This window comes from Populus trichocarpa, chromosome 7 (assembly GCF_000002775.5).
Source record: "Populus trichocarpa isolate Nisqually-1 chromosome 7, P.trichocarpa_v4.1, whole genome shotgun sequence".
NCBI classification, from domain to species: domain Eukaryota; kingdom Viridiplantae; phylum Streptophyta; class Magnoliopsida; order Malpighiales; family Salicaceae; genus Populus; species Populus trichocarpa.
The window spans coordinates 3,939,874-3,958,230 of record NC_037291.2 but is presented as its reverse complement, the minus strand read 5'-3'; the positions used below and the strand labels follow the sequence as shown (position 1 = coordinate 3,958,230).

At 32.9% G+C, this 18,357-nt stretch overlaps 3 protein-coding genes and 1 pseudogene across 3 annotated transcripts; 2 read left to right on the top strand and 2 right to left on the bottom strand.

Moving 5' to 3' along the window:
* Positions 1 to 237: 237 nt before the first annotated feature.
* LOC7462606 (subtilisin-like protease SBT1.9) lies at positions 238 to 2,640 on the top strand. The gene has a single exon (XM_002310098.4). It carries the CDS (start codon positions 259 to 261, stop codon positions 2,530 to 2,532), a length of 2,274 nt encoding a protein of 757 aa, XP_002310134.3. The 5' UTR covers positions 238 to 258; the 3' UTR covers positions 2,533 to 2,640.
* A 7,306-nt stretch (positions 2,641 to 9,946) lies between these two features.
* On the top strand, positions 9,947 to 11,481 carry LOC7483108 (uncharacterized). Its single transcript, XM_002310099.4, has 3 exons — positions 9,947 to 10,644; positions 10,753 to 10,938; positions 11,033 to 11,481. The coding sequence occupies exons 1-3, from the start codon at positions 10,150 to 10,152 to the stop codon at positions 11,315 to 11,317; spliced, it is 966 nt and encodes a 321-aa protein (XP_002310135.4). The 5' UTR covers positions 9,947 to 10,149; the 3' UTR covers positions 11,318 to 11,481.
* A 3,385-nt stretch (positions 11,482 to 14,866) lies between these two features.
* LOC18101179 (mitogen-activated protein kinase kinase kinase 20-like) lies at positions 14,867 to 15,971 on the bottom strand (annotated as a pseudogene).
* Positions 15,972 to 16,379: 408 nt separating this feature from the next.
* Positions 16,380 to 17,797, bottom strand: LOC7483109 (mitogen-activated protein kinase kinase kinase 20). The gene has a single exon (XM_002310685.4). The coding sequence runs from the start codon at positions 17,722 to 17,724 to the stop codon at positions 16,663 to 16,665; it is 1,062 nt and encodes a 353-aa protein (XP_002310721.3). The 5' UTR covers positions 17,725 to 17,797; the 3' UTR covers positions 16,380 to 16,662.
* Positions 17,798 to 18,357: the final 560 nt, after the last annotated feature.

Here is an 18,357-nt window from a genome sequence, read left to right as displayed (position 1 = left end):
TGATCTTATTGTGTCAATATTAAAAGAGAGAAAGAGAGGGAGAGAGAGAGATGTTATCATGATATGTTTTAAGGATATACTCATTTTTACCATTAGATTGAGCTTTTTTTGGACCCGTGAGAGAGAGAGAGATGTCATAATGTGTCAAGGCATCTTCCAAAATGATTTAATCGTGAGCACATCATACAGTAGAAAAATTTGTGTGCGTTGTGACTATATAAGGCAAAGATTATTCCCATAGAATGGCATATTTCACCAATGGCTACTCCAATTCTCAAGGTGGGATGTTCACTTGTTTTCACAATCTCCCTGCTTGCTTCTACTTTGGCACAATCTGATACATATATCATCCACATGGACCGGTCAGCCATGCCCAAAGCATTCACTGACCACCATAACTGGTATTTGGCCACTATTTCTTCTGTATCAGATACTGCTAAATCAACCTTCACCAGAACCTCTAAGCATATCTACACTTATACTAGTTCTGTCCAAGGATTTAGTGCCAGTCTCACTAAATCTGAACTGGAAGCCCTCAAAAAATCCCCTGGCTACATTTCTTCGACTCGAGACCGTAAAATAAAAGTTCACACAACTCATACTTCAGAGTTTCTTGGTCTGAGTTCCAGTTCTGGTGCATGGCCAACCGCAAATTATGGTGAAGATATGATCATTGGATTGGTGGACACTGGAATTTGGCCAGAGAGTGAGAGCTTCAGCGACGAAGGAATGACAGAAGTTCCATCGAGATGGAAAGGGAAATGTGAGCCAGGTACCCAGTTCAATTCTTCCATGTGTAACAAGAAGCTCATCGGTGCTCGATATTACAACAAAGGCCTACTTGCAAATGATCCAAAGATAAAAATTTCAATGAACTCTACAAGAGATACAGATGGACATGGAACACATACTTCATCCACTGCTGCAGGAAACTATGTGAAAGGAGCATCTTATTTTGGTTATGCCAATGGTACTTCCAGTGGTATGGCGCCACGGGCTAGAATAGCTATGTACAAAGCAATTTGGAGATACGGGGTCTATGAATCGGATGTTCTTGCTGCAATAGACCAGGCAATTCAAGATGGCGTGGATATATTGTCTTTGTCTTTGACTGTAGCCATTGAAGATGACTTCTTTTTGGAAGATGATACGATCGCAATAGCTTCTTTTGCAGCAATGGAAAAGGGTGTATTTGTAGCAGCATCAGCTGGAAATGCGGGGCCTAATTACTATACATTAGTCAATGGAGCACCATGGATGCTAACTATTGGTGCGGGTACTATAGACCGTGAATTTGAGGGAGTTTTAACTTTGGGTAATGGCAATCAAATTTCTTTCCCAACAGTGTATCCCGGGAATTATTCCCTAAGCCACAAGCCTCTTGTTTTCATGGATGGGTGTGAAAGTGTGAATGAATTGAAGAAAGTTAAGAACAAGATTATTGTGTGCAAGGACAACCTAACTTTCAGTGATCAAATTGACAACGCCGCATCTGCCAGAGTTTCAGGAGCTGTTTTCATCAGTAATCATACTTCCCCGTCAGAATTTTACACTCGAAGTTCATTTCCAGCAGTGTATATTGGTCTCCAAGATGGTCAGAGGGTAATAGACTACATAAAGGAGAGCAAAGATCCGAGAGGAACTGTGGTATTTCGTAAGACAGTTACCGGCACCAAGCCAGCACCAAGAGTAGATGGCTATAGTGGTAGAGGGCCATTTGCAAGCTGCCGCAGTGTCCTGAAGCCAGACCTTCTGGCTCCTGGGACATTGGTTCTTGCATCATGGTCTCCAATAAGTTCAGTGGCTGAGGTTCGGTCACATTCCTTGTTTAGCAAATTCAATCTCTTATCTGGCACCTCCATGGCTACTCCTCATGTTGCTGGCGTAGCTGCGCTTATAAAGAAAGCACATCCAGACTGGAGTCCTGCAGCCATCAGGTCTGCCCTTATGACCACAGCAGATTCACTAGACAATACTCTGAGCCCCATTAAAGATGCTTCAAACAATAACTTGCCGGCCACCCCTATTGACATAGGATCCGGCCACATAAATCCCAACAAGTCACTTGATCCTGGGCTTATCTATGACGCGACAGCAGAGGACTACATAAAGCTTCTTTGTGCAATGAACTACACAAACAAACAAATCCAAATCATCACTAGATCATCCCATCACGACTGCAAAAACAGGTCTTTGGATCTTAATTATCCATCTTTTATTGCTTATTTTGACAGCTATGACTCGGGTTCGAAGGAAAAGGTTGTGCACAAATTCCAAAGGACTCTAACCAATGTTGGAGAGCGAATGTCAAGTTATACTGCAAAGCTGCTTGGCATGGACGGTATAAAGGTGAGTGTGGAGCCACAGAAGTTGGTATTCAAGAAGGAACATGAGAAGCTGAGCTATACTCTTACTCTGGAGGGCCCCAAATCACTGGAAGAGGACGTGATCCATGGCTCTTTGAGCTGGGTGCATGATGGTGGTAAATATGTGGTTAGGAGTCCTATAGTAGCCACAAGCGTTACCCCATGAATCTCCCCCTTTTAAGTGAATAAAAATTATAAAATGTCAGTGTTTCTGGCCTGTCTCCCATGATCATTTTAATATATAAGGAAGAATAATGGAACTTTTGAGTCCCTATATCTATCCCTCTTCTCCATTTTTTTTCTTTTTTTACCTGCTTTATTCCTTTTCTCTCTACTTTTGCTTTTTCTGTTTCTTGTGTTTAGCTTTTCCATTTTCACTTTTGTTTTTCGGTTCATCGAGAAAATCTACAGGCAAAGCCAACGTGTCTGGAATGGATTTTACTTTCCATCCTCGTTGTAAATTATCATTGCTTTTTTCCTCTGTGTCGGATTGAATAACCTGTGACACGCTAAGATTTCACCTCAACATTTGCAATCATGGACTCTAGCTAAAGGAGCATATAATAAATACAAAGGGGTTTATTATAATTCAACACTTTCATAAGTCAGGAATACATAGAACATCTAGAAGTGTGTTTGCACAATGAAGAAGAGTTGTTTTTTAAAATATATTTTTTAAAAAAATATATTAAAAAAAATATTTTTTAAATTTATTTTTTATATCAGCATATCAAAACGATATAAAAATATAAAAAAAATTAAACAAAAAATAATTAAATTTTTTACCAACTGCCGCAATCTCAAACATAGACTTAATCTTTTTTTTATAAAACCATTATAAACAAAAACAAATAATAGAATAGGAATAAAATTCTAATAATATTAAATACCCTAATAAATATTTTTCCTACCTAAATAAAATAATAAATCATAGAAAATCTTAACAATTAAATAAATATTACAATAAAAATAATTTAGCCTAAAATAATGGGATCGCTAACTTTTAACATGTATAAAGTAAGATGAGCCTAGAGTCTTTGTGCATCGTCTCATGGCCTCAACTCTTTTTTTTTTTTTTTTGGATTGAATCAGAGACAGAAAGCAGGATTCAATCTCTCCGACTAAAGAATTGAATCGGAATAGAACTCCGGCTAAACCCCAATTTTAAGATATATATATATATATATATATATATATATATATATATATATATATATATAACACCAATTATTTCCTAACGGCAGATTTGAAATGAACAGTAATCTATTTTCAAAGGTAAGAGTATTGATTGCAGGATGCTATCTATCTAATTAGGAGAAGAAATTTGATTAGAAGAATTTAATTATTTCCAAGTGAAGTAAAGACGAGCATAGCACGAGATTCTCAGAAGCAGAGAAATTGAGAAAGTACTGCATGCATCTGTTCTTCTTTTTTTCTGCATGTTGATAATGAATATTTCAACCCATCAAGATATGGGTGAACCCATTAGCCATTGGACCTTGGCCTCAAAGGTTCATTATGCTGCAAATCTTGGACTCAAAGGACTAATAAGCCCGGTATGATTTCAACTCTAGTCCTCTTTGGTTTTTTTAATCTTCCGTCAGTGAATTTTTTTTATTTTTAATTATTGTTTGATGTTGTATTGATTGCGATTTGGGGTGGATAGTTTACTTCGATAAAATTTTTACATGATTATTTTAATTTTTTAAAAAAATATCTGTTACTACTTGATTTCAAGAAAACAAATCAATTTTTTTTTCTATTTTCATTTATTTCAATCTTGATCCTTTCATTTTCAATTTTATTGTTTAAAAAAATTGAAAATGAAAGGATCAAGATTGAAATAAATGAAAAATAGAAAAAAAATAAAAAAAAATATTGATGTCTCCGCACTTTTAAGTTAATTTTGCCTTCAAATATTTTTAAATTTCCTCTATGCTCTCTATAGTTTTGCAATGAAACAATTTAGTCCAAAACTGAAGAAGTGTTAGAAAATCAAGTTGGGTATCTTTTGACTTAAAAATTCAAGTTTTAACCTAATTTAATCTAAAAGCATCAAGAAAACACCTTTACAATCAAGAAAAAAAACTAATTCATTGACTCAAAATTAATTAAAAACAAAAATCAAACTAGGAAAAAATATATCTCTCAATCTCAATCTTATTTTTTACACAACATGAAAGTTCAAAATTATCTTAATGGCACAACTTTTGTCAAGAGACTGCAATTTGGAGAAGAAAAAAGCCCAACCATTGGCTTGGGCTAGCTAGCCCTTATGCCAAGGTTTTTTTTTTTATATGAGTTAGACTTGTTGGGTTATCCAAACATATATACCTAGCCTATTTGTTTTTTATTTTTTAGAAATTAAAAAAAAATTAATTTTTTAAAAATTAATGAATTCAAATATATTATTTATATTATTTTAATAAATAAATAAATAAATAAAATATTTTAGATATTATTTTTTTAATCGCATTTGGTTTTTATTTTGTTTTCAAACAAGAAAATAGAAGTATTTTTGTAATATTAGCAAGAATATTTTTTTACAATACATCATAATCTTTTTTTTAATTTAATCCAGTTGCTTTACTGCAACCTTTTTTTTTTGTTATCATGTAATTAAATAAAAAATTATTTCAAAAAATGAACTTATTAAATTCACTTGGGTCCATAACTCGAGTGTCGAGTTTGACAGGTTAATTCAAATCAATTCAATATATCACTGTTTTGGTATTTAAAGAGATGTCATCTTGAAAAAAAAAAAAAATTAAATCATACTATGTTATATTGGTCATCTAGACTATCTTTAGACTTGTTAAATCGATGTAGTCATATTATATCAATTCTCACACAGTTTAATTTTAAAATTTTAGCTAGATAATGATTCAGATCAACAGGTTTTAAGATTGATCAGTTAAGCCAATTATAAGTTAACGATTAAAATTCTTTTACTACTAAAAACATGTAAGAAATGCATAATATTGTTTTTTTTTTTATTTTAAAAATATTTGTTTCGACCTACTGCATGATATAGACCAATATTCTAACACAGTTTATTCGTGTAAGATTTGCTCAGTGCTCCATTGGCGGAAGGCAAATACATAGTTTTGTCCAATCTTGAAGCCCTTGTCTAGCAAAGAACCATACATGTTACCCACATTTTCTGCGACTTATTTTCATCTCTCGTGTAGGATGTGGAAGCTAGCAGAACCACATGCTGACTAAAACAGCAGTTTACACTTGATCAGTTTGCAGCTAGTAAAAGTAGATCTCGGTGTCGATCACACGAGAACCATATTGAGTCAAATAATAACTTGAATGGTCGGCTTTCTCCTCTTTAGCAAGGCCTGAGACCCGCAATCCTCGTATCTTTGTCCAGGGCTCATGTCAAGCCCGCCATAGAACCTGGGAATTTTGACAAGAAGAGGAGAATCAGGTCACTGGTCAGACCATAACGTATAATAATAAGAAAAAAAACCATATATCATGTGACAATGAGCTAAGAAAAGCGTATAAGCAATCAATGCCCATCTGGGTCAACCCAATATTTTTATGGCAGCCTGGCCCTGGCATGTGAGGGCGTAGAAGAGTCATCTAGAAGAGCACTCATAGTGAGATCCTGCAGATCATGATATGGATTTTGTGCTTCTGGTGTAGCCTTGCTTCAAATAGGGATTTAGATTCGTTCCAAAATGCTTGTATTTTGTGGGCTAGATGGTTCGTCTCCAAGACTTCAATATAATTATACAAAGAAAATGAACACAGACAACGAAAGAGAAACAGGTATTGCTGTCTAACTGAGATAGCATTTGTTCGAATCAATTATATTGCAAAAGCATACTGGACTCGATCAGATTAGAGCCAAAAACAAATACTTACCTCATAGCAACTTGCAGGAACTGCTGCAGCTGATGAGTTGTATTGTTAAAATCTTGATATAAAATTACAATTAATGATAACTATTTTTAACAATTAATAAGTTTTATTAACTTAGTTGTTTAAAATTATGATGGTGCTATACAAAATTTAAATAGTTAACATTAATATAATTAATATTTAATTGTTTTAGTAAGCTAACATCTATGATTAAATTAATTTATTATATTTAATTGTTTTAAATATATTTGGTAAGCAATATCTTGGTTATCTTCTAATGAAATTATAGAAATAGTAAAATAAATAGAAAAGTAAAATACTTTGGTGTTAATTTTTATATTTTTTTCTTGAAAACAAACATGAAACATATAGCAAAGCTATGATATCTATTGACTTCTTTTTGGAAAGAAACAGGAAATGAATTCTTTATTTTCTCACAAAACTTGATTTTAAATGACTTTTCACAAGGTTGTAAGACAATAGATTGTAAATTGGTTCTTAGAAAAAAAATTGAGAACTGATGGATCTATTGAATTTAAGACTAGGGATTCAAACAAGAAGTATTTTTGACACAAATGCATTGGTTTCTAAAATCACTACAATTAGACTATTAGTTGCTTTATCTTCTTTCTACAAATTTGAAAATCAATCTAATAGATGTTTAAACAATTTTTTTTAATGGTGATATAGAAGAATAAATTTATATGAATCGACGAAAAGATTTTTTTGTGCATGGTTAAGATAAGAAAGTATGTAAACTTGTAAAATCTCATTATGGATTAAAATAAGATCCAAAACAATTGTATGAAAAATTTGATTAAATCATGTTATTTAATGGTTTTTCAAATAAATATTGCTGATAAATGTATTTATATTAAACAAAATAAAAATAATTTTGTAATTTTTTATTTGTATATTGAAGACATTAATTATGATTATTTGTAGTAATATTTCAAGTAACAAAATGAAAATGATTTTGTGATTTTTTATTTGTATATTGAAGACATTATGATTTTTTGTAGTAATATTTCAAGTTATAGTTATAAATATCATTATATCTTTCTTGTCTAAATTTGTTTATATAAAGGATCTTGGTCTAGTCAATGTTATATTCAAAATTAAATTATTGAAAAATAGCAATAGTTTTTCTTTAACTCAATCACTTTACTTTGAAAAATTAATTATTTTGATGTTTTTCATGTATGTAGTCTTTTCAATCTTTCTATAAAATTAAAAAAAATGGTGGTGATCCAAAATTCGTAAGCGACTTTCCCGAGCCACACACAAGCCGTTTCCATTCATTAGCAATCCCACATGCCAATTCGTCAATTCGTAAGGCTATTTTTATGAAGTGCAGACACTTCCTTAAGCATTCAAAGTTTTTATCCCTTTTCTCATGAACAATACTATACAAAACCAGTTTGAAGAATCCGTGAATCCCCATAAAATCCACTCAACTCCCCAATTGTTCCATATACAACCTGTAAGTAAAATGAGACAATCCTTTTTGGTGATCAACGTAATTTTATGTCGAAGTTTTTTTAGCAAGTCTCAACCCTGCCCAAGCATCCACACAAGTAGCATTCTATCATAAAATCCTCCTGACCTGCGGTCCATATGCCTACCATTTGTACTCAAGACACTTCATCACATAATTGTTTTCATTGATGTAACAGCCTCGTTGTTTCCATCTTTATTGCATGTTTCGTCCACTGAAAACTTGCAACATGATAACCCAACAAAGGCCAATAACATTCTGCTTCAATCATTGTGAATCATCCATTGTCACAATGCACAGAATAGCCACTCATAATGTCTCTCCTCCAAGACAGTACACCAAATAATCTTTGTCAACGATTTTGGCTTTTCAACCGAACACATTAAATCGGCTGCCAAATATGTCACCTGAACTATCCATCGTTAAAGTGCAGACTCCCAACGTCTTCAACGTTATTGCATTGCCTCCTCCACCAAGGCAACACACTAAACCAAATCCATCTAATCCGGTTCCTCAACCAAATCTCTACATGACTTAAATATTCATAAATTATTGGATCTTTATTTCATCTAGCCAATCATACTAGACTTGATATAGCATATGCAGTTGATAAATTAGATAGATGGTTTTATAATGGAGTGCCTTAGAAAGAAATTTTAAATATCTAAAAAGAATTATTGATTATGCATTTTATTATATTGGTTTTCCTGTTATAATAAATGGATTTAGTTATGTTAATTGGATTTTTGGTTAAGAAGAAACAAAATCTACTAATGGGTATGTGTTCACATTATATAATTATTATAATTACCCGTTCAGTCTTGGAAGCATAATTGGTTGCATTAGATGTTGTTAGTTTAGAAGTTGAGTGGCTTCAAAAAAACATTAATTGATATACCATTTTTTTTAAAACTAATATCACCTATATTAATACATTGTGATAGCCAAGATACTATAGCTAAGACTAAGAGTAAAACAATTAATGAAAAAAAATAATACATATGATTATTAGATATAAATTCATTACCATTTGATATCTCATGGTATTATTTCTTTGAATTTTTTCAGGTCTGAAAACAACAAAGCAGATCCACTCAATATATTTTTGGTGTCCTAAGAAGTTATTCAATCGTTGAGAAAAATAAAAATAAGGCCTTTAATCACCTATAATGGAAACATGTGTTCAAATATATGATAATTCCATAAATAAAGTTCAATAGGTAAAAACAATATTGTTGAGTGACTAGAAAGAGCACAATCATCATATATATATATATATATATATTGTGATGGTGGTGAAGAATTAATCCCTGAATAAATTCAAATGCAAAAAACAAAATTGAGATGTTTTTGTCATAAAACATCCTTGGATGATTCATCTAAGTGAGTGTGGTGGTGAGGTTACTATTGTATCCTTATTTTTAATGGCTCTTTGAAAGTCTTTTAGGGCACAAACTTGAACTACTCTTTATAGACACTTATGAGACAAGATATGTTAGCATGATTGAAAAAAACACAACACTGATAGAACTTAAAATCAATTATATATTGTGTGTGTAATAATTTTAAACTTGGTCCAAAGAACTAATTCAAAATATCATAATTATTATGGTTCTTTAGGTTGAGACAGTATAGATTCAAACTCTGAAAGTATATCTCACTTCTTTACACAACATTAATTACTTATTTTTATCTTATTTATTATACTAATGAATAATTTTAAATCATGTGAAGAAATATTAAAATATTGATTTAAATTTATAATTAATGATAGTCATTTTTAATAATTAATAAATTTTAGATTTGACTGTTTAGAATTTTGATTGTGCAATACAAAGTTTAAATGGTTAACATTAATATAATTATATTAATTGTTTTAAATATATTGGTAACCGATATCTTTTGTAAAGTGTGTGTGACATGTGTCTACATAATTATCATCATCATCAATTCATAAAAATAAAAATAAAACCATTTTTCCAATTTACTTAATTTCTCTTTTATTTCTATTCAAAGACCTTATGTTCTTTCTATTTAATTTCCTAACATGTATGACCATAAGCTGCATGATTTCAGCATGGAAATTACCACCAACAGCACTCCTCGTATCATAGTGAAAGATTGAATATGCAATAAAACAAAAACATCAAGTAGACAATTCCAGCTATTTTTACTGTCAACTCCACCTTCCCCTATTAATAACCTCCATAACCAAGGCTTTGATAACATAAAACAAATCACAACACAACGTGCGCCACCATAAGGTACGTTCTTGAGATCCTGCACTACACAAAAAAAAAATCGAACAAACCAATTGTTATCATCTTCACTTCTTCACGAATCTTCTGCAAAATCAGTACTACTCCACCTCTGTTAGCATAACTTGCTCCATCAACAATAAAAACAACAATGTCAGCTCAACTGTCAAAGACAGACTCAGAGGTGAGCAGCCTAACTCCATCATCACCCGCAAGATCGTCTCCTCCCCGCCGCCCTGTATACTATGTGCAGAGTCCATCAAGAGACTCCCATGATGGAGAAAAAACCACGAACTCATTCCACTCTACTCCTGTACTTAGCCCAATGGGTTCACCCCCTCACTCTCATTCCAACTCTTCCTTAGGCCCTCATTCGCGCGAGTCCTCCTCTACGCGCTACTCTGCCTCCCTTAAGCCTCACAAACAACATAAAACCGATGGATCGGGTCCCAAAGGCCGAAAACCCTGGAAGGAATTTGATGCCATTGAAGAAGAAGGACTTCTCGATGGTGATAATGGCCCCCATGGCATGTCTCGTCGCTGTTATTTTCTTGCCTTCATCGTGGGGTTCTGGATTCTTTTTTCTTTGTTTTCCTTGATTCTTTGGGGCGCAAGTCGGCCTCAAAAACCCACCATAACCATGAAGGTACAAACTGAATAGCATTGTCCTTTGTTTTAATACCATTGTTAATTATTACATCATATTTGATCAAAGAAAGGAATGATAAATGGGGCCTTGATTTCCTGCTTGTAGAACATAATTTTCGATCAATTTATTGTACACGCTGGAATGGACTTCTCTGGAGTGGCAACAGAAATGGTGTCAATGAACTGCACAGTGAAGCTCACATTTCGCAACACCGCTACATTTTTCGGTGTCCATGTTACATCAACACCTCTGGACCTATCCTACTCTGAACTCACCGTGGCTACTGGCACTGTAGGCACTAAGCCCTCTCTCCCTCTATATATATATATGTGTGTGCTCTGTAATTGTTTCCATTAATATTTGACTTGCAAATTGGGTTTTGCAGATATCTAAGTTCTATCAATCAAGAAAGAGTCAAAGAACATTAACAGTTATGGTGAAAGGCAGTAAAATTCCATTGTATGGAGGGGGAGCTAGCTTGAGCAGTTTGAATGGTGCACCAACTCAACCAGTGCCATTGATACTGAACTTCATGGTTAGATCAAGAGCTTATGTGTTAGGCAAGCTGGTCAAACCCAAATTCTACAAAAGGATCGAGTGCTCTGTGGTCATGGATCCTAAGAAAATGAATGTGCCAATTTCTCTCAAGAATAAATGCACTTATCAATAAATAGACATAAATGTAGAAGGGATATATACACTGTTTCATCTTTCATTTTCGTTACAGCTCTCCATGTAACGTTTTCGTTTACATCACAGAAAAGGGGGCATGTACGCTACAAATTTATGAGTCTTTGGCTTCATTACTGTTCTGCTACTATTTTTCTTTGACAATTTGAGCTTTTCTTCTTTTTTAAATAAAAAAGCAAATACTGACAACTGTCTAGGTACCACCAGTAGTTGATGATTCTGGACCCATTAGAACAAGGAATTAAAAGAATCCGCAGGATTCGTCGGTGGATTTTATGATATTATTATTATTATTATTTTAATAACCCACAATACTTAAGTATTTCAGTATTTCTTATGTTTTAAAATATTTTTTATTTGAAAGTATATTAAAATAATAATATTTTAAAAAAAAAATTATTTTTAATATTAACATATTAAAATAATCTAAAAATATATATAAAAAAATTAAAATAAGCCGGCTCTAATTATGATAATAGATTGATCCTTATATTCAATGTTCCCTCGTTTTCTTTTAGTAAATCAGGGAATTTTATTTTTTCATAAGAAAAAAAATAAAAATTTCCTGAAATAACTGACCCAAAAAAAACTATGCAACCGACGCAAGAACCTGACAAGTTAATGAAACAAATCGAGGAAGTGGGCAACAAAATCGTTAGGTTAAGATGTTTGTCTTAAATCCGGACTGCATTTTTGTTTTGTTTTCTTAAGCAACTTGACCTGGCCTGACTGGGGCCTCAGGCCTTTCGGAATGGCCCCTCCAACTTTAGAGAATGATTAAAAAATACATGTTTGAAAATAGTTTTGGCAGTACAAAAATAATCCACGGAAAATAAAACTATAAATTACAAAAAAATTCTTGAGAAATATCAAGATTCTCGAAATACATGGACAGGAAGAATAAATTCCCATAGGAAGAAAATTATTCCCGACTGTTCAAATAATAAAGCAAAAAAATTAATTTATTTTTCATGAAAATATAAATTTACATGATGTGGATACAATTTTATCCATGAGTTAAATTTATAAAATATTTAGATAAATTAAATTAAATTATTTATTTTTAATTTTCTATAATTTTTAAAAATTGGAAAATGAAATGGCAGTCTATTTTGAAAAAAACAAAAAACCTAAAAATATATAAATTATATATTGTTAGCTTCGGGCCATAAATTGTTAGGCCCAAGCCTGGTTAAATTGCTTCGAACTTCTGTCAGCCATATGATATCCGGGCCATTTTTAGTTTAGGCCTCAAAGAGAAGAAGAAATCCATTCTTGAAAAGAGTGTTTGTTTTTTCCGATATTACCATAATTTTAAAGAAAATTAAATTATTTTTTAAAAATTTTTATTGTTTTGATATGCTGATGTTAAAAAAATATATAATTTTAATGTATTTTCAAATAAAAAATACTTTAAAAAGTAATTATTATCCCAACGTGAATTAGTACCGAAATCTTTTTTCATTTAAAACCTAATGGAAATGAAATGTATACCATTTCTTCCATGTTTTGCAAGATCCAAATAAGCAGCTACACTATTCCAGTTGTAATTCCCAAAAACTAAGTAGAAATGGCATAGCAATTACTGTATGTTCATGCCTGTTCACATCAATGGCGATGGGTAGATTCTCCCTCGTGTAAAATTTGGAATATATTTGGGACCAACCTCGAGATAGACTAACGACAAGAAGAGAATTGTTGCATCAAATCTTAAATGTGAAATTTGCCTAAAAAGCTTGGATTACGGACAGCCTGCATTATAAACGTGCATGCCATTTAAGATTAATTCAACACTCTTTTCTTAATCATCACTCCTTAACCACGTGATTAATAATTAAATGGTGATTTTAAGGATAGTATTATATATCCCATGATGATGTTGATTCTGACGGTGCCCTAAATAAATAATTATTTATATAAAGCAAATGCTCTCAAGTTTCAAATTTCAAGGGGGAGATATGATCTATCATTTAGCTAGACGATCCCTATCATATCATTTTTTTTTTAGTTTAACGTGGGTGTTCGGGTCAGCTTTCGCGCACCTCGATTAATCCCACGAGCCCTGAAGTTAACGACCATGTAAACCTCTAGTGGCCATCATATGAGCAACCACAGGGCTCGAACCTGAGACCACAGAAAAAGCAAACCTCTTGATTCTAAATTCTTACCACTGGACCACCACCTAGATAGTTTCATATCGTCTTTCTTAATCATCTGTTAGGATGAGCCTAACGTGGTAGCAGTTAATATCAGTTGGCCATTCTTTTCTTTCTTCTGAAATGGTTAAGAACTTAAAATTCTTGAACTACAATGGTGGTTGTTGTGACAAAAGTCTTCAACAAAAGCCGTCGGTCATGGACTGACTGTTGTGATTTTGTTAGTGTGTGTGGTTCTCAAATATCATACACATGCATTAAAAATTATAAAACAAAATTATTTAGGAATTATTAGAATTTTGTTAGATAGATCTAGAGTTGTTTAAGAATTTATTACCTGAAAATTTGATCTTTTTCGACTTTGAATAATTTTTTAAAAATTGGGTTGTCATAAACTACAAGTCGTTTAATTGTTCACCTCCAAAAATAATTCAAACAAATCATCCATGAAAAACCTCTTAAATTTTTTATTTTAAAAAAAAATTGTTATGTTTAAAATGGTAGCTCTAATATTATATTTACATAATTTTCTTATCTAACAACAACCGCTCCTCGTATTTAAAATAAAAATCATAGCTTGGAAAATCTAAAAATAAATATCAGTTGGCCATTCTTTTCTTTCTTCTGAAATGGTTAAATGGGTTAAGAGCTTAAAATTCTTGAACTCCAATGGTGGTTGTTGTGACAGAAGTCTTCAACAAACGCTGTCAAATGCAGGATGCTCCCGTGATTCTTGAGATCTGATAAGTGGGCCCTTTCCCAATTACGAGGGGGGAAACATCGTATCAGTAATGTGCAGTGATTTATGCCACCGCCTGTAAAAACAATTCCAGCAGCAGAGGAAACGTTTCTTACTTTTGTTATCTGGGTTCGAGTCTTAGCGTGCATGTTTGTTATTCTTGCAGTGTTTTATCTATTTACTTGGCTTACAGGGTGTTCAGTGAATCCGGGGATTAGTTGTGATGCGCGTAAGTTGGCCCGAACACCCCGGGTTACCAAAAAAAAAATTAAGAAATTATAAACAACCTGCAAGATATCTGATGAATTTATTCCTAAACGATTATAAGTTTGAGTTACTTCATTTATATACATTAAAAACTTATATAATTATTAATTTTAAAGTTTATAAAATTAATTGAAATATGTGAAATATGTATAAATTAACTCAAATATCTATGTTAATAAAAAAAATTAAAAAATTGAACAAATTCTAAGAAGTGTAGCTTAACTAGTCAGGTTCTGAATTTACTCTCCAGAAATCACCAGTTCGAGTTCCATAAATTTTAGGATCACTGGAGACTTACCTGGTCATTAACTTTAGGGTCTCGAAGGATTAATTGAGGTGTACTGGCCCGAACATCCATGAAAAAAAAATTATACAGCAAACATATTAAAACTCTGATCTTGGTGATGGTGATTGAATTGAAACCCAATCTGGAAAATCAAAATGGCATGGTGATGGTGATAATTCTCCACCTTCTTCTTCTCTCAATGGAACAGTGTCTTTCCGTTGATCAGCAACAAAAGGATGTTCCGAAAGCATCTCAGCAGTCCATCTTTGTGTAGGATCTTTAACAAAAAAATCTTTGCCTTCTTGGGACAATTCTTCTGTTCTGATTGGCATCTCATCTCCTTCTCCAATTCTGATCAGCAACACAAACATGTTGGTTCCTGGCTTACTATTCCACGCAGGCTTCCCAGTCACCATCTCAGCAATAGCACAGCCAAGAGCCCAAGTACCAACCCCCAACTCGTATTCATTGTTGTCGACTGATTCAGGTGCCATATAAAGAGGAGTCCCTCTAATTTCAACTCTCCCTGTTTCTCCCCTGCTTTCTTTGCCAGCCCAAAATCTGCAATCTTCACTTCACCATTCTCGAACAACAACATATTATCAAGCTTCACGTCACAGTGAACAAAACCCTTATCATGGATACGACGCAGACCCTTAAGAATCGACCTTGCATAATCTTGAGTTTGTGTGATAAACTGTCAAAGAACCAATTCAATTCAATAATTTATATTATTTTCTAATATATCTTCTAAAATAAAAGTTTTTTAAGCTTGAAATTTATACAAAATCACACTATTTTATATTTAATTTTTATTAAATAAATGGAGATTGTGAGGTTCAAACTCGTAAACGCTTAGTCATTAAAATTCTGATATCATATCAAAAAACTAATTTAATCTAATAGTTTAAACAATTAAGCATATAAAATGAGATTTATATTATTTTTAAAAAATAGTAATCCAACAGCAACAAATTGTATAGACGCTTGTTGTTTTATTCAACAGTATGATTGTCACCAAAGCATTGAATGATATGTTGAGAATAACCAGGTTCCTTGAGAACTTCCTTCTCCTTCTCGAGAGTAAAGAATCAATGAAGTAGACAATCAAGATTCATTGAAGAAACAATAAAAGAGATAAATAATAAACGAGGTCCGATCATGATAAAATTGTTACACAGGACATGTTTATACGGAGAATTCATTAGAAGAATAAGGGAAAAAATCAAAATAAAATATATTTTTAACTTCACTAGGATCTTAAATTGATTTTGATTGTTTGCTTAATTGATTATCTGCTCTTTAATATTAACTATGTTATATTTTTTTATAATAAGTTTCAACATCTTCTCTTATGTTTAATCTTTCAAGTTTTTTATATGTGGACTGGATTCTTATACATCATTTTAAGATTAATTTTGTATATATAACTGATATTTTATTGTATTTTCTTATTGTGTATTACAATATACAGGTATAATACTTGATTTATTAATAAAATCAAATCCATCATGTGCTGCTCTGTTTTGTGCCACAAATTCTAGAAACAGATTAAAAAATGGATATATAACAGTGACAGATGGAAAAGATCAACTTTCATGGAAAAGAAATGTAATTGACCTCTATCTCAAATACAAAAATGATGCTCTGTACTAAGCCACCAATCATGACTGTTTCATAAGCTAAAAATCAGTCTGCTAAAAACAAATCTCTGCTCAATGTTCTACTTATGTACATTTTTTTTTTTTTTTGAGGGGGGGGGGGGGGTATATACATAAAAAATCAATGGAATCTCCATGGCTGGATATAACTTAAAAAGGTAAAGAGAATATATCTCCGCAGTTGATTGAATCTTTGGTCTCTGTTCCAGCTCTGCCTCATCTAATCGTGATCCAGCACCCAGAATCACACCAATTGCAACTCCGATCACCTGTTAGCTGCCGGATTCTATCCGAAGGTGAAGCCAAACAAGATGAATGTAATGAAGGAAATATTGATTCCAGTTTCCCATCAGACCAAACCTCTGATATTGGCGATAATGATTGAATAGAAACCCACTCTGAGAAATCAAAATGGCATCTTGGTGATGTTGGTAATAATTCCTCGCTTTCTTCTTTGAATGGAACAGTTTCTTTAACTTGGTCAGCAACGAAAGGATGTTCCAAAAGCATGTCAGCCGTCCATCTTTGTGTAGGATCTTTAACAAAACACTTTGACAAAAAATCTTTGCCTTCTTGGGACAATTCTTCTGGAATGATTGGCAATTCATCTCCTTCTCCAATTCTGATCAGCAACACAAACATATTGGCTCCTGGCTTACTATTCCACGCAGACTTCCCGGTCACCATCTCAACAATAGAACAGCCAAGAGCCCAAATATCAACCCCCGACTCGTATTCATTGTTGTTGACTGATTCAGGTGCCATATAAAGAGGAGTCCCTCTAATTTCAACTCTTTCCTGTTTCTCCCCTGCTTTCTTTGCCAGCCCAAAATCTGCAATCTTCACTTCACCATTCTCGAACAACAACATGTTATCAAGCTTCATGTCACAGTGAACAAACCCTTTTGAGTGAATATGGCGCAGACCTTTCAGTATCGATCTTGTGTAGTCTTTGACATCACTTTCTTGCAAGCAACCACCAGATTTCTTGAGCTGGTAAGCCAAGCTGCCTCCCTTAGCATACTCCAACAGCAAATTGTATAAACGTTCGTTGTCTTCTTCTACAGTTTGACAGTCGCCGAAACATTGGATGATTTCTGGACAGAAGCCAATTTCATTAAAAATCTCCCTCTCGTTCTTGAGCAAGGTGGTGTCTGATTGGTTGCAGGACTTCACTGCCATCACTGCAGGATATGAAGAAGACGACTTTTTGGTGGTTGCAAGATGGACCGTGGATGAGCTGCCATAGCCAAGGCAGCCTCCTCTTACCCACTCCATGCTCGTTTAGCGTTTGCAGAAGAGAAAAAAATTGAAAACCATGTAGTGTGAGAAAAGGAAAAGGAGAAACGGTGGGTTATATAGGGAGTTTTCTCAAGTGGAAACGGACTGCTAGGTCATAATTTTTGGACCCAATATAATAATTTTCTTTTTTAACACGATCCAATATAATAATATTCACAAATTGGGTTCTCGAAAAAGAAATGCTACAGATAACAAAAGGATGTGCTAGGCTCGCAACTATGTCTATGTGTCAATCACATGCCATATGTAATATCTCAATTTTTAACTTATATAATTCATAGGTTAATTTCGTATTAATCTTAACATGAAAAATTCAACACCTATTTCTCACATGAATTAATAAAAATATGGGTTCACATATTCCAATTTGTTTTTTTCACTGCCAAAAAATTTATCAAATTCAAACAGATATATCAATGAAAAATAATATAAATTTATCGATAATTATATTAAAAATAATGCTAGTCGAACAACACGATATTAATTGCATTAGTGTAATAAATTTTTTTATAAGAACTAATAAAGAGACTGGAATGGATCCTTCTGTTAGATTTTTTCTATAAAAATAAAATTCATTAATTGTTTTCTGGGAGTTTTTCTTTTTAGTTC